A 16,227-nucleotide genomic window follows, 5' to 3' on the forward strand; every position below is an offset into this window, starting at 1 on the left:
GTCCCCAAAAAATGTTTGCGCTAACTAAAAGAAAATTAAGGTGGGTTACATTTAATTACTTTTTCAAAAAGAACATATGGTTAGCTCACTTAGTAATTTGCAAATAGTAATATAGAAAAAAAAAATACAAAGAAATTTACCATACAAAAAGAAAGAAATGAAAAACAAAAAGTAATTTAAAAGAAAAACATTCAATACATTTTGTACCCTATTATCTTTTTATTTTGAGTTTATGAGTGAGATCCAGATTCGTAATTCATTTGTTTCAATTATTTATTTCAAACAATCGTTTGAACATATGATAGTGAAAACAAAATTCAAGACAGCAAGTGTGCAAGTCCTAAATTAGGTAATAAGAAAGTAAATCCCCATCTATTCGGGGTTGTGTAGTAAAAATGTTCACAAATGGCTTTTTATGTTTTTAATGAGGCGATAGGATTACTTCTTTGCCTTACTTGCAGCCTTAGCACTTTCCTCTGCCTGTTCCCTCTTTTTCCTCTGATATTAATTGTATAATTGTACTAAAAAGAGGTTTGAGAACATGGCGCCAAAGAAGAAGTGTAGTTGCTGCGAATGTACGAAGAAGAAGAAGGAGAAGGATTGTTCACAATATCCGGCCGGCATTCAAAAGGAAGATCTGCTGTGGGCTTACTTCGTTATGAGAATGGTAATTAATTATTTTTTGTACGGATTAATTGCGAAGCATAACTTTAAAGAATCACAGGAAATGATCGTTCCGTTGTTTTTCTATTTCTAACCGGTTTCCCTAATTAGCAAGTTTAGTTAATACAGATAAAGTCACATTCTATGAAGTTACACCAAACTATTAAATTAAACTATAATGATGGATGGATGAAACCTCTCAGATATTTACATTTGCGCTATGACAGATGAAAAAAATCAACGATATTAACCCTCCCAGCGGTCTCAACCCAATTTCAAAAGTATCCTATTATTGGGATACATTTTTAGTGTTGATTAAAGTACTCACTGCTTTTCTCAAGTGAAAAACCACAATTTCTTCTAATATTATTTATGCACTTTCCATGCACCTAAAAAAGCATTTTACTTATCACGAATTGAACTCCGCTTAATTTATTAAATGCAATGTTCTTCTTTTAAATGTTTCATATTTGGTTTTTAGTTTTTATTCTCTTTGTTTAAAATTCTGCAAAACCTTATTTGAATCATTCTTTTATTTATGTTATCACTTAAAAAAAATTACTGTAGCCATTTCAACATAAAACCCAAGCACTGAAATGCCAAAAATTATTTGTTTTTTTGATATTTCAAAAACATTGTGAAATAATATGATTGGATATATGATTGATATACATTATTAATGCACAATCGAACTTGTGACTGCACTAATGATGGTGAAAATTAAACTAAACAAGATGTACCTATTCGCTAGCTCTTTAATTCTGCCGATAAAGTAGTGAACAATCTCATCCTCTCTATGTACGTATATATTATTTCTTAGGTTTATGAATGCGAAAATGACTATAGTTTCAGATTATGCAAGTTTAGTTATTAACGAATTATTATTTATAAAAATTATTTAATTTTAAACAATGTGACATTTACTTTACTTTTATTCCACTTCACTTTCCCTTTTTTGATACAGCTTTGTATTAGAATAGAACTGAATGCATATGACTGTCAAAACTTTTTTTTTTTTTAATTACTGCTTAGCTAGAAATTAAATCAGTACCTCGGAGGTATACAACACTAAGTCACATTTTTAATTTTTCACAGGAGAGTAAATGAAAGATTTTTTCGCGGTTTTTTCTTACTTATAAGCCCATGGTAGTTATTTTGCTTAAATCTTTGGTGGATAACAAGTAACACAAATGCACGTTAACAGATGGTTGTGAAATAGTAAAAATAATTTTGTATTAGAAACATTAAAAAAATAAATTTTGAAAAAATGAACTTCGTGTTGTACACCTCCTAGGTACTGACACAGTAAAATAAAATTAATTTAATTTAATTAATAGTCAATTTTCTGTGTGCTGTGCACCTTTAATTATTCATTCTATTAGAAATATTGCAATTTGTTATTGTCACATGAATCCGCTTACTTATCATTTTTTTATACGAGCAAAAGTAGGTAAACAAAAATAGTGTGACATGCACAGAAAGATAATAAATAAGAAAAGACGAAACCTCGCTCGTCCTTGCGTTGTGTCTGTTTTATAATTACAATAAAATTCCTCTTTCTTCTTCTCTTTTCTTGGCGTCCTTCATGGTTATGATGAAGAAGATAATCCCTCTAAGGTGTTGCAGATGTGCGAAGTGCTGGGCGATCCGGATCTACTGAAACGTATCCAGGATAGACAGGCGACTGGCCCAACTACAATGTTTGATCTTGCAATGATGTGTTGTGCATCTAAAAATCCTGAGGCGTTCAAAGCGGCGGCTGAAGCAGCTAAGGCAGAAAATGCTGCAATGGAGGCCAAGAAGAAGGAAGAAGAGGAGGAAAAGAAAAGAAGGAGAGAGGAAGCTAAGCAACAACAACAACAACAACAACAACCTTAATAATTTTCTGTAAAGTGGACGAAATTGAGGTTTCGTCTTTTTTCAATTTATGCGGCGAAAAATATAACATTTATTTGACTTAAATTACTTTTTATTACACTTTTATTTTTTTATATTTAAAAAAAAAGATTTTTTTCGCTCGTTAAGGATTTATTTACTAGTGTTCACACCAGTATAATTTTGTCTAAAGGTTATTAATTGTAGAGTTACTCAGCCCTTTTTTAATAATTTTCCTTTAAGAAAAAAATATGTAGATTTATTCTGCTTTAAAACATCTACTAAACAAGCAGCATAATAATGGTTTAAATAAATTTGTTGAGTTTATTTCGTCTATTCTTTCCGAGCTGTACATGGTTTAATGACCCCATCTTATTTTGGTTTGACTGTGTTGTCGGTTGGTAATGAAATAAAACTTGCATTACACTTTAGTCATGAACCTCTCTCGAAAGTATTTAAAAAACAATAATCTAATTTTATAATCTTTCAATATTGTCCAGAAAAAAAATTATATAGATTTTAAATGTGCAATAACAATCTCTTCATTACTCTCCGGGTTTGAGTATAAATTGAAATATTTAACTTCTCAAAATTAGCAGAAGTGAGGAGCCCTTCTAAAAACTGTCGATTGCATTTTCTGATGAATTCGAAACGAAGCAGCTCAAGAAATATTTTTGGTAAGATTACAGTTCAAATATCAAGAAAATCATAATGTTAAGATGGATCTTTGAAAAACCAGTCGATTCCAACCTACTGTAATTTCTTCATTTACTGCTTTCGAAATCCATTTGACTGTTATACATTATTTTTTAATTTTTAATTAAGGCAGTCAATATCAAACTAATAGATTACCTTCTATATTTTTTGCCTCAAAAAAATAAAAACCAAACAGAAATGTAAATACCAGCATCATATTGTCCCCAGATTTGTGGCTTGATGAGTGATCCAGATGTCGTGTTCAGGAAGAGGCCAGGTCAGAAGAAAGTGAGGAAAGGAAAGAAATCTAAACCACCACTTGTAAGGCCATTCGATCTCGCAATGATGACCTGCGCCATGGAACCTCCTGGAGAATTCCAGAGAAATGTTGAGGTTATAAGAGCAGCAGAAACGAGAGCTCAAAAGGAATTGGCGAGACAGAAAGAAGAAGAGGAAAGAAAAGAAGAGGAGGAAAAGAGGAAAAAAGCAGAGGAAGAGGAAAAAAGAAGGAAAGAAGCTGAAGAGAGTGCAGCTGCTACTGCAGGAATGATCTAGGGAGGACATTTTTTTTTTGGAATAACGGAATCTTTTATAATGGAATAATAAAATAAATTTGATACATCCTATGTTACTTAAATCAATAAAATTTAACACTATTTGAAAGAAGCAAACACCTAATTTCTTTCTAAATAAGGAATTTCAGAGAAATTAATTTACTACTTAATTTTAAAACTATCAATTAGAACAAACTAACTCCAATAAGTGGTGCTCCATGTAATAGTTTTAATTTTTTTAAATTTTATTGTTTTAAAAATTCATTATCTACATAACAATATCGTATTCCTTAATTCTTTCCAGGTATGTGATGTGTTAGGAGAACCACAATTGTTGCCTAAAATTATGGGTTATGAAGAACCAAGTCCGGTAACTTTATTCGACATAGTTATCATGTGTGCGGCAGCCAGAAATCCTCAGGCTTACAAAAAGGTAACTAAAGAAGCAAAGAAGGCAATGAAGAAAACAATAGATGCTGAAAAGAAAAAGAAAAAGGCCGAAGAAGAAAAAAGAGCTGCAGAAGCTGAAGAACAAAGGAAGAGAGAAGAAGAGGAAGCAGCAAGGAATGCTGTTAATGTAACAAATTAAATGAGAGATTTGTTTAATTAATATTTTGATTTTATTAATTTAGGGATGTAAAGGTGACGAAAAATTTAATATTTTATGCGTCAATATTTTTGTTACTTTGCGCCATACAGACTTTTTCAGCCCTTTTAAAAGTACGATAATCAGGCATACTAATACGCATAAAAATAAAATAAAAAATACAGTACAATAGCTAGTAACATTGTTTACCTAATATGAACAAATTCTAATAATTACTAGCCAGTTGGCGGACCTAACCTCATTTGTTATTGTTCCATTATTTATTTATCCAACTGATAGACCGCTCAGCAAATATTTAATTCCCGTAAAACCTTGATAATGATTAAATAAGTCAGCATTACTATCATATACTGAACAATGACTACACTTTTCCATGGTACTTTATATTTATTTTATGGTACTTATTTTACTTTAATAGGTCTTTAAAGAAAGTTATTAAAACCCCATTTCAAAGTAAACCTAATCTGGAGATACAGACCTTATCAAGTTTAGTTCGTTGCTGATATAGTAAAAATTATAATAAAAATGTTTATTTACAAAACCTTTTTTTTTTTAAAAAAAAAAATACCTTTATTTCTATTCTTTAATTGATCTGATTACTATAGATTTGGAAGAAAAATGTAAAAAATCCTTTTTAATTTCACCCAACTTTCTACCTAGGAACTATAATTTTTTCGGGATCCGAAGCTCTGTGAATACATATTTATACTATGCTGTCTGAGAATATATTTGTACATAAATTTTAACCATTACTCTTTTTTCTTTATAGTTTATATTTTTTAGTACAACTGTTCATTGTAAATGAATGTGAATGAATAGAGTTTTGTATTAAGCTATGAAACATACCCTAAGAAAGTTGAAAGCTCTGCCCTCTTAAAGAGGTTTTGAACCAAAACTTTAATATTTTTTCTAGTTATTAAAAATAATATTAAAAGTAGAAAATTCAAAGTAACATTCAAATAATTAATAAAACTGATAAAAAATATAATTCAAGAAACTAAGGCTTTTCAAAGAGAAGTTTCAACTTTGTTTCCATTATGTTTTTGAAGGCTGGCTTGGGTGGTTCATTCGACTCGATACTTGACAGTCCCTCCATGTAGCTGAATGCCTTGTATAACCTGGGATCAAAAATACAATATAGCTGTTATTAATTTCTAATTGTTTACACATATTCACAAAATTCCAAATTAATTTGTTTTCCTGTTGCACCTTTCTCTGAATTCATTATTACTCTTTAACTTTTCTTCCTCGACCGTAATTTCTCTCCGAGCAATTCTTCGTAACCGTATATCTTCTCGGACATTTAAGAAAATAATTATGTCAGGTTTTAATAAATCTGTGGGCCATCTGTAAACAGAATCACCTTCAACAGGAATTTCTTCTGTGGATTCGGCCAATGCATACGCCGCAGTAGAATTCCAAAATCTAAGACAAACGAAAGATTATAAAGCACAAATTCTCAAGATATTAATTAAATAACGTTTGCAATGATCACCTGTCCATGATGACATGATTTTTAGAAAGAAGAGCTTCCACTTCCATAGCTGCAATGTAATTACCTAGTGAATAATAAGCTCTACGTAGTTTGGGCTCACTTTGGTCAAAATGAACTCTCAAATGCTGAATAGATTTAGGAGGTGTGGATACTTGAACACATTTTAATTTTTTTGAGGCCATCTTACACATAGTGGTTTTACCTTAAATTAAATATTAAAAAATTGTTTTGCTGTAACAATTGTTTTATCTTTTTAATTTGTATAAAAAATATTTTACCACTTCCATCTAACCCTTCAAACACAATAAAAAGATAATTCCTTCCTTTGCTGGGTATGGGGTTGTAAAGAGACTTCGCTTGTTCATATAAACTTATTAACTCACTAACCTTATCAGAGTGTACCTAGTAATTAATGTTTCACAAATTAGTAATTAATGCTATAACATCACAATAATGATAAAACATCAAATAATCAGATGTAATAAACTCTTGAAATACAGTTTTTTACTCTAAAATTCTATTTAAGGTAATCGAGATAAAAACAGATTATTAGACAAAATACCTTAGGTTCTTTGAGGTAATTAAGAGTTTGATCAAGAGAAGTATATAATAAAGGTGAAACCATTATCAACAGTTGTTATAGGTGACGAATTCAATATAAACTGTAACTGGATAGTATTGATTTTTTTTTAATTTGGTAAAGGTTAATAAATGTTGAGTTAAACAACAAATGAAATAAATAAATACTTTCAAACCTCTTACTGTTACAACTTGCTACCAAGTCCCACAAATGCTGCTAAGCCCTAGGTTCAGCGCTGCTGTGTGTGTGTATACTATTGATGGTGAGCACTGAATCTGTGAATCCCAGTTTTTATTTTTACTGTTAACTGGAATTTCAACATAGCACCACACAATTCTGCATCACACGTCCCACTTGCCAATGACAAGGTTATTTAATCTGATGATTCATCTTTTTTCTATTTTTATTGAAAGGTACAATCGTATGAACATGTGGCGCCCCTAACCGCAAAGTGTAATATTTTAAGTTGCCCGCTTTGGCAGCGAAGTATATAACGAGAATATCTGACAGTTTTACTAATGTAAAGTTAAAATCTTTGTTGTCTTCTTTTGTTTTCTTTTTAGTTTCCTATTTCTCTTCTCTTTGGCGAATTAGTTCCTTAGAATGTGATGACATATGATTCGGTTTTTACTGTTATAATATAACATTCCTCTAATTGTTATAGCATCTCTCATGGAAAATCATGAATATTACTTTTCATAAATATACGGCAATATTGATTACTTTATTGAAATCTTCATAAAAATGTAATTTGGTTATTTACTAGTACACAAAAAAAAGAGTCGTCTTTAACTGTTAATTTTTTCTCATATTGAAATAATTATATCTGCTTAGGATAATTAAAACAAAGCCTGATAAGATTCTTTCCGTATCTTTACTTCTTCTGAGTAGGGCAATTCTTAACTTTTTACTTTTATTACAAAATGCAACTAAATCTGCAGTTTTAAATTTAATCGTAATTTATTCAAAGAAAAAAGTCGGAATTCCGTCTTAGATTAACTAAAGAAATTAAACTAGAGCAGGGCTGGATTTTACTGAGTGCATCGCCTTTACTTTAAAGTGCAAGTTCGAATTGGTGCATTGTAACTGGAAAAGTGGGAATAGCAGCCTAGATCGCTCGAAATAAGTGATTTTTAATGTCAAATAACATTCACAAGAGAAGAGTTGGATGTTAGAGACTGGATCGTCCTTATTTAATAATATATGTTAAAAAAAGCACTGGAAAAAGTTGGAATTCTGGCACAGATCATTCGAAAAAGTTATATTTAATCTCAAATAACCAATATCTTGGGCAAGGCTGGATTTTATAGATTGCGTCGTCCTTATTTCATAATAAAAGTTCAAAAACAGTCTCAACAAAATTTACTCCTACACATTTATGTATATTTAATTAATGTAAAACATAAAAATAATTATGCACATTTGTAAGTACTCAGCAGATATAAGTTTAAAACGATAACCCAAAATCTACAGAACTTCAAATTCATTTAATGTCCACCTAATTGTGATTAGTTGCAGAAGTTTTCTTCGAAAAGTAATTGATGATGTTAAATGTATTGAAGATAAATGTTGTCATTTAACCAGTTGAGAGGCATTCTTCAAGATTTCACACCAATTAATCGTTATTTTAATGTTTACGGTCAGTTTATTTAAATAACTAATAATAAAAATAATAGTAATACAAACATGTGGAGATCTCGGTTTATAATTCAGCTTTCCTGTTCTTAGACATTTTGTTCTTAGCTGATTCTTGTAGCTCGCTGGTGGTGGACAGTGTTGCTTGCAGAGAGAGAAAACGTTCCGAGTCGGTCGGTTTGTGTAGTGAAAAAGACGGTTCCGAGTGTTTTTGTCCTCAGATGTTGATTCCCCTTAACTTTAATAATAATAATAATGAATTGAAGGGAAGAAATTAGCCGAATGGTCATTACACTGGTCTCCCATGCTTAGATCCCCTAATACAGACCAGCTGTCAGTCTTTAGGATTTTCTTTCCAGGAGTCTCTTACAACTCACTTAGTGTTGTGCGGACAGCAATAGACTATGTTGTCTGCAATGCAAAAACACTGTCCGGATGCCGGCCGTGCGTTATGATTTATGAATGATTCCTGGCGCCAATGGTTTCAGATGTTGACTCGTTTTAATTAAAAAAAAATTATAAAGGGTAATCCATTAATTTCTGGATTTATAAATTGTTTGAAAATGGTTTATAATGAGGACTAAATTTATTCTTTTTGAAGAATACGAGTAGAACATTAGTGATTGTGATCGGATATTCTCAGTGCAAGTGCTTGTCTCCTTCATTTGATATAAACTAGGATTAATATGTGCCAATCTTTTTTTCTTAAAGTCTTTACTTTGCGCTTACATAAAAGATTCAAAACTAATTCTTCTAAAAGTTAAAGCTTTTTGATTGTAAAATTGAACTATGGATTTTCTTTCAATCAATAACCCACTTTTTAATCAGATGAATAAGAATGAACTAAAAAGTATCTTTTTTATTCTATTTAAAAGTTAAGATTCAATCCAAATTAATAAAGATGTCCACTCCAGCTGTACAATAAAAATATTGTAATAATCTAAAAATTTACTTAAAGCCTTCTTAGTTTTTTTTTAATTTCCGTAAATGATTTCACAGTTTACTTAATAACTTAGGACACTAACTCATCACTGCAATCCTGCAATTGTTGTTTTGAATATTTTTCTGGAAAAATATTTTCTGTCAGTTCTAAAGAACCTAAATGACGTTACTAGTTCAATAAGGTTTGTAATAAACTGAAGATTAGTTAGCTTGGCGCTCAATGTAAAGAACATACTAGCTCTATCTATGAGCACGTGCAGAAATCAGATACTTAAGGCAAGTGCTGCACTCAGCCAGTAGCGTTGAGAACGAACCGTGCCCACAGTACCTTTGCAACCCAGTATATTGTCGGCCACCGTGGAAATAATTTCCAACACTGCGGGCTCGGAATCTTTCCGTTTTTCCAGAAAATTAATTAATTTTTTTAAACACCTTAAAATCATTTAAAATTTCTTCATTTATATTTTTTGTTTTTGTTTTTTTTTTTTTTTTTACAAAAAGCAGATTCTAAGAAGTTAAATAAAAATAAATAAATATTCAAGGTGAGTAAAAAAAAGAAGAAACGAAAAATACAATTACAATTTTTATAACATTTCAAGTAATATGGCATTTTAAAAAAATCTGATTTTTTAAATAAATTTAAAGAGAAAGTCCTACTATACCTGTTGATTGTAATAAATTTGTTTGCGCCTCTCCATTTGGAGCAACTCTATTGTGATACAGTTGCTTTTTGTAGGGTTTCCTTTTTCTTATTAATTATATTAAAATTTGTGTGTGCTGTTGAACGTCTTTTTGAGTTCGTCTGTGAGTTCATAAATTCATCAAAATTTAATGAAATCGTTTATTTCTATTTAGAAAAGTAAAGAACTCAAAAATTCTGGTTTATTTATTTATTTTTATTTTTTGCAAGTAACAGTAATTTTTTTCGCAAAAAACAATTCAAAATTAAAAAAAAAAACGAGATTTGAAGAAAAAATAATTTTGAAAGTAATGTAGACATTGTAAATATACACATTTGGGGGGAGGAATTCTTTTTAAGAAAGATCTTGTGAAAAATCTTGCCTTTTAATCTGCTTTTCCACAAAATTCAAATACATGAATGTGAGGCTAAACTGTTACTTGGAAAGAAGGAATTTGGGGTGTACATGAAAACAACATTATAATTCTCCAAAAAAATCAATAACATTTGGACAAAAAAGAAATAATATAAATTAAATTGCTATTTTATTAAGTTAAGTTTTATCTATGAAAATATTTTATATCTATACTAAAATTCAATTTTATCTTACTTATTTAGTTCATTTTAAACCTAGTTTTAAGTCTTTTTATTTTATCTTACAATTTTTTACTAAACGTTTTTGTTTAGTTATTAGTTTGAAGATTAATTTTTCACGAAAAAGTCTAAAAGATTGGAAAAAAGTAAATTAACAATACCAAATGACTGATGTTCTTCAAACTAAGAATTTTAGAAGCAAATTTAATGTTTAAATATTTTTATGGCAGATAAACTCGTTCAATATACTACAACATGATATTTTAAAGGGACTTTACGGCTATTCTTGTCCGAGCGATTTAGCTTCAGACAGAGCCAATCTAAAGTAAAAATTCTCGTGAAAACCAAAGTCTGATGGGCATGATGTAGACTACAACTTGTACCATTATTCTTTTCGCTGAAGAACTTGATCTCTCTTCCAGCAGTTTGTTAATCTTCCTGCTAATCTATGGACAATCTATTTTCCCAAGGTAAGGTAATTTCCCAAAATAAAAAAGGTCCTTAAAATGATAACCCAGTCCAAAACTCAGGTTGCTACAGACCCACCAGATAGTTATTAATCATCTCCAAAATACTACAATTAAGTATAAAAACATACCCTCCCAAAACTTCGGATTCAGCGCTCATCAGTCCAAAAAGGTGTCTCGCTTTCTTTTTTCTTCAACTGAAGCAATGTTGCCCTGCAATCTTTTTAAGATATTTCACAGGCCCATGGTCTGAAGTGATATGACGGATGCCTAGAGTATCCTAGCACTTATTGTAGTTATTTTAGGAGGTGATGCATTGTAATTAATTTGTCACTTTTATGAAGGCCTCGTAATTGAAACAAAATCAAAATTCAAAGAATTCAGGTGCTCTAAACCAACATCCTTAGAACTGCAGTGAATGCACTATGGTTCACCTGTAATAGCCAAAACTTTACTCAATAGATGTCAGTATTTCAGGAGTGCATTCACACAAAATTTAAAAATTATTTCGCCTAACTGTGTAATGTTAATGAAGCAGTAACATGTTAACGATCTAAACAACTTCAACTAAAACATATGATTGCTTGAAGACATTGTACATTTTGTATTTAATTTTTGTTGAACTTCAAATTTTCATAATTTGTCATCATTTAGTCGTCTCGTTATGGTACTTTTTCTTCATTGTAGGTAGTTTGAAGTGACAATTTGTCCTATTTTTAGAGAAATTTTTGCACAGCATTACAAACAAACAAGCGAACAAAATGCAAAGATGAGTTTCTCTTTTAATTTTGAAGACAGCGTTTTCATTTTTTTTATTTCCCTAATCGCTTGGTTTTTGACTGGGCAGTCTGGAATATCCAATATTCTTTGAATGGTCGCTATCAGAGGTTGAGGAATGTGGATTTTAAGCTTAGGTTTCATTAACTAATCTGCAAGTTTTTTTCTCTCCAGTTTTAGCATTGAGGATGCCCTAGGTTGCTAAGCCAAACTCCGTACTATTTAGAAACTTTCACTTGTGCTATCGTGGGCTTAAGTGACCGCTTCAACTATTTATAAATAAAACAAAAAACAGCGCAAAACTTCTTTTAAGTATCAGCTTACTTATAAGTTATGTGAATAAAGCCTGGAAGAGTTATTTTTAAGATAAATGACAGAATCAAATCGAGCTGAAGTCGATGCAGTTTCGGTTACCACATCATGGCGTTTAGAGGTTTTAATGTTTGGAAGGAATTGGATTATTAAAAAAAACAGTAGACTATTATTATTATTTTTAAATAAAAATATAAATAGTTACATCAGTTTTAAAATAATAAATTCATGTAATAGAAAAAATGTATACGAGCAAATTTTGAATAAAATATGAAAGGTGTACAATCAGGTATGCATACAAACGTGTATGTTCTCCTGTCGTGTATATTAAAGCAAGCGTCTATTCTACACAGCTCTATATGAATAAGTTCGGGAGCAATCTGTTTGGAAATGTGATGGAATGTAAACTTTTCCAATTCAAATCACAGTCATGATACAGACGTGTGTGATTAAAATTTAACGCGCGAAAAAATAGCAAATGTCAAAGCGTAATACGACCTAACTTTGCAGTACATTGTTAATTGTTATTTATTAAACTTAAAGGACTATGTTTCTAGAAATGAAAAATAGATTACTTAATTTTTGAATATGAAATTGATTGTTATATAATTATTTATTTCTACTGACAGAGAAGCCGTTTCTTGCATGAATTTCTTCTTTTCTTTCTGTATTCTCACTTACGAATAATAATAATAGTGCTTTATTTACATAAAATAATACAAAGATAAAGTGAAAAAATAAAAATAAAAGAAGCACTTTTCAGCATAGATAAAAATCCGTCTGCCGAGTTGCTACATCAAAACATAACAAAATAATACATTATAGGTAGTATGTTACAGCAAAAATAATTACAAATCATTTATAAACGTAACAAAAAAATAAATTAATAATTCATTGAAATCCCTCAACAATCAGTCTTCTGTACAATAGCGCTGCCATACAACTAAGTATTAAAACTGGATGTCTATCTCCTTTTTTAAATTATTGCCAACAAATTAGCTTTATACAAATCTGGCTCAGATATGTTCTTAGGAGCTTATCTCTGCGGAAGCTCAACCAATGTTTCTGTTCATTTCTTGGTTTTAACTACAAAATTGATAAATAAACTTCATTGCAAACATTTGCATCAAAGATGATCACGTCGCTGTTGCATATTACAGAGCCCAGAATTTGCTCTTTCCAACTTCACCATTGACATCTTCAGAGAAGGTTTTGGAACCTTTGAGTGAACCATCACTTTTAAACATTCATTTCTTTTGTTATCCATAATAATTGGAGCATATACACCGGTAATAGTTCCTTTGTTCGATAACCCTGATATGTTTGTCTTGCTTGGAGTAAAACGTAACATTTGAACAACCCTTTAAATTGATTTTAACTATTGTGATTCTTCATTTCTTTTGCTGAATTAAGTTGAATTAAGCCTCACAACACTTCGTTAAACGCGGCCTGGTTGCTAGCTCCCAGATCAGAGACAAATTATTTAAAACCAAAAGATATTGATTTGCAGATTTGATAGTAACCTTTAAGACTTTAAGGATTTTAGATTCCTTTGAAGAAGTGCACATTAGATGACCAAAAATTATATTTTCCTGGCACAAGTACTCTAAGGTGCATTTCGAGACAGGGTGATGACTGTACATCAAATGCATTACGTATCGAGAAAATCACAAAAAGTGAAAAATTTATCCGGTTGACTGGTACTTCTGATTTCGATGACCTGAAGTTTCAGTCGGGTACCTGGTAGGAGAAAATGAAATAAAGATTCATATTCCTCCGATTTTGAGTTAGTTTGTAAACTTGTACACAAGATCACATTTTACGGACTCAACCCAAAATCCATATTTATGTTGTAAACTCAATTTTGAAAATTTGTCATTATAATACTTTTCTAAACAAGAGAATATAAAACAGTAATTGTATGGAATTACAACATTAAGCAAAATCATCAAATTTCGGTGAAATAACTTTGAATCAAGACGAAGTTGCTACTAGAGAATGCAATCTAACAACACTACCCACTCGCACCCAAATACCCACAAGGCTGCAGAGTTAGTTGGGTGTGCAACTATTTGGATTTGGCGAACCCACAGTCAAACTATAACACACACATTAGACATTTAATTCTTTAGAGCCGCCCAATTTTGTGCACAAACCCTGACACCTTAACGAGCCATAGAAGATCTTTAGAGTGGCATTAGATTTGGCTTGCAGACCCGGTCGTACAATCTGTAAGGAATTGTATCTTTGACTTAGACAGTTTGAGAGGTTGCTAATCTACTGGCTTGGGAGTTAAAGTTCTTATTTTCGTGTACCTGCTCTCTCAACTACCCTTACCTGAGCTTGTCTACTTACAATTCTTCGCTAATCTATTACTTCTGCAGAAAGACAAAGCAATAAGGCATGCTATGAAGATAATGGCACCACCAACTGAGAAAACGTTTAGAAACCAGATACCCAAGGGTTTCACTATTCAGTTGCAAGTTAAACGAGCCACAAGTAGGTCGCTAAAATCCTTATTTCAGCGCTTTTAACAGATAATTATAAAAAAATAATAACCGAATAGCGAATCAATATCTTCCTTGAATAAATTTCCAACTAAACATTCAAATCGCCTTTCTTTATTATGAGATTACGCATTACAAAAAACAATGCACAAGAAAATTCCTTGAGAAAATGGAAGGAACACTTAATATCTCAAATAGTAATTATGCTGTAAATGTGTATACAAAAGAAACAAAACTAGAAGTTAGTAGTACAGCAAACTGTTCTCGGGAATTAACTTATGTGGTCACTTTTCCCGGATTTTATTAAGATTAGATTAAGAATTTAGTATAATTAAAAAAGTAATTAACTAGAGGTATACGATTTGAAGATGAAAATTCTGGCACTCCTGGCTTTGTAGATATTGTGTTCGTTAGAAAACTGTCCTAAAAACGAAAGAAATTCGTAACTGAACAGGAAAATAAAGGAAAGAATCTTATATTTTTCTTAATAAGAAGGAATGTAACGGTAATTTTTCTTGTAACAAGTGGAGGAACAGAAATAAATTTGTCACATAGCTAACACATATTACTGCAGAGTAGACAGAAATGTCAACCAGTCTAATTTAACCAATATTAGAATTTTCTCTTTAGAAATAGTGAAATCAATACTTATATCTTGGCCATAGAAAAATAACCCACTACTTACGCTCAAAGCTGTGTATCTACAATTTTTAAATATTCTTCTTTGAGATAATGTTACTTCATTCATATTTTTTCATTAAAATGGATCCAACCATTTTCTCTAACCGACTTGCACTAACTAAATGTTGAAATGGTTATCTCTTTTATTTGAAAGGTCTCTGAGTCCGCAAATGTAGTGAGCGATACACAGCATTTAATATGCAATATTATAAATAGGAATCAAATTCTCAACACCTAACTGGAGGATCTATCTCTAATGATTGGTAAAAAGTAGAATCTGGCCAGAAATAGAAAAAACATGCTTCTACGAAGGATAAAGATCAACGATTTTTTTGGCACTTCTTACTAAAACACATTTTTTGCGTACGTTGGGTATAGTGATGGGCCGAACTTTGTTTTTTCACTCATAGCTAGTATTTCGAAGTTTGGGAAGTCTGTCTATCATCCAAAGTTGAAGACTATATCGTAATTTAAGCCCTTGTCATTTCAGCTTCTTGTAAGACTGAATTCTTGCACATGTGCATTGGTCCAAATACATGACTAGGATTTGTCCTAGAGAGATAAGATCCTCGGAAGAAAGGGAATGTAACTTTCATTCGAAGCGCTTTGCGCTCAAATTTCACTGGATTTTGGTTTTGTAATGATTGCACCATTTCACTTCGATCACCATTTCACCTGATTTTAGATACGATGGAACACGAATTGACAATAAGAATTTGAAGAAAGGAAAATTGAGACATCTGTAAAAGAAACAGTGATTTTGAGAGCAAGGTAGGGACATCTTAATGTCAGAGTTGTATAGGATGGGAGCTAAACTGCTTTCGTGTGGCTAGGTGCATAGGCTTGCCTTATGATTTAAGAGTACTGCAGTAATTGGCATAAAAAAAGCGGTGCATCTGCCAAACTTAGAACAAAGACATTTATATTTCTTATTATTTATTCACTGTTATTCGATTGGCATTTGCGTTTTTTGTTTGTTTCTTTTTCTTTTTTAAATTTCATTTCTTCTTGCTATGGATTTTGTTTCTTCTGAATTATAGATAAATACTCGTATATACTGCATTCTTACCCACAATGCAGACTCCATTTTCTAAAAACCTCTTTTCCTGACTTAGATACTCCTCATAAGAGAAATTAAAAATTAACTAATTATACAATTACAA

General features: G+C 31.1%; 3 protein-coding genes across 8 annotated transcripts in view; 2 read left to right on the plus strand and 1 right to left on the minus strand.

Annotated features, from left to right (window-relative positions):
* Positions 1-148: 148 nt before the first annotated feature.
* Positions 149-4,398, plus strand: LOC141448785 (uncharacterized). Of its 4 annotated transcripts, none has more exons than XM_074117417.1 (2): positions 149-667; positions 3,463-3,918. In XM_074117417.1, the coding sequence occupies exons 1-2, from the start codon at positions 542-544 to the stop codon at positions 3,787-3,789; spliced, it is 453 nt and encodes a 150-aa protein (XP_073973518.1). In that variant the 5' UTR covers positions 149-541; the 3' UTR covers positions 3,790-3,918. The 4 variants fall into 4 exon arrangements, with proteins under 4 accessions (XP_073973518.1, XP_073973520.1, XP_073973522.1 ...); XM_074117419.1 differs by lacking the exon at positions 3,463-3,918 and adding an exon at positions 2,281-2,625 and having other exon boundaries at positions 170-667; XM_074117421.1 differs by lacking the exon at positions 3,463-3,918 and adding an exon at positions 2,290-2,625 and having other exon boundaries at positions 235-667.
* On the minus strand, positions 4,386-6,986 carry LOC141448783 (UMP-CMP kinase 2, mitochondrial-like). 3 transcript variants are annotated; one of them, XM_074117416.1, is made up of 6 exons: positions 6,653-6,986; positions 6,453-6,558; positions 6,169-6,292; positions 5,891-6,092; positions 5,605-5,820; positions 4,386-5,513 (listed from the first exon to the last, which is right to left on the minus strand). In XM_074117416.1, the coding sequence occupies exons 2-6, from the start codon at positions 6,513-6,515 to the stop codon at positions 5,393-5,395; spliced, it is 726 nt and encodes a 241-aa protein (XP_073973517.1). In that variant the 5' UTR covers positions 6,516-6,558; positions 6,653-6,986; the 3' UTR covers positions 4,386-5,392. The 3 variants fall into 3 exon arrangements, with proteins under 3 accessions (XP_073973517.1, XP_073973516.1, XP_073973515.1); XM_074117415.1 differs by having other exon boundaries at positions 6,638-6,986; XM_074117414.1 differs by having other exon boundaries at positions 6,646-6,984.
* A 2,229-nt stretch (positions 6,987-9,215) lies between these two features.
* LOC141448774 (adenylate cyclase type 5-like) overlaps positions 9,216-16,227 on the plus strand; it is a 206,349-nt gene continuing 199,337 nt past the window's right edge. Inside the window, exon 1 of the mRNA XM_074117378.1 lies at positions 9,216-9,589. The gene's annotated coding sequence lies outside the window, so the exon portion shown is untranslated. The remainder of the gene's footprint in view (positions 9,590-16,227) is intronic.

This window comes from Rhodnius prolixus, unplaced genomic scaffold (genome assembly GCF_049639745.1).
Source record: "Rhodnius prolixus isolate KJV_2025 unplaced genomic scaffold, Rpr scaffold_2, whole genome shotgun sequence".
In the NCBI taxonomy this organism is placed as follows: domain Eukaryota; kingdom Metazoa; phylum Arthropoda; class Insecta; order Hemiptera; family Reduviidae; genus Rhodnius; species Rhodnius prolixus.

Coding starts and splice junctions, on each gene's coding strand:
- LOC141448785 (XM_074117417.1), top strand. CDS start 542: ATGGCGCCAAAGAAGAAGTGTAGTTGCTGCGAATGTACGAAGAAGAAG. Junction 668..3,462: donor CTTACTTCGTTATGAGAATG/GTAATTAATTAT, acceptor TATTGTCCCCAG/ATTTGTGGCTTGATGAGTGA.
- LOC141448783 (XM_074117416.1), bottom strand. CDS start 6,515: ATGGTTTCACCTTTATTATATACTTCTCTTGATCAAACTCTTAATTAC. Junction 6,293..6,452: donor ATTACCTCAAAGAACCTAAG/GTATTTTGTCTA, acceptor ATTAATTACTAG/GTACACTCTGATAAGGTTAG. Junction 5,514..5,604: donor AATAATGAATTCAGAGAAAG/GTGCAACAGGAA, acceptor TTTTGATCCCAG/GTTATACAAGGCATTCAGCT.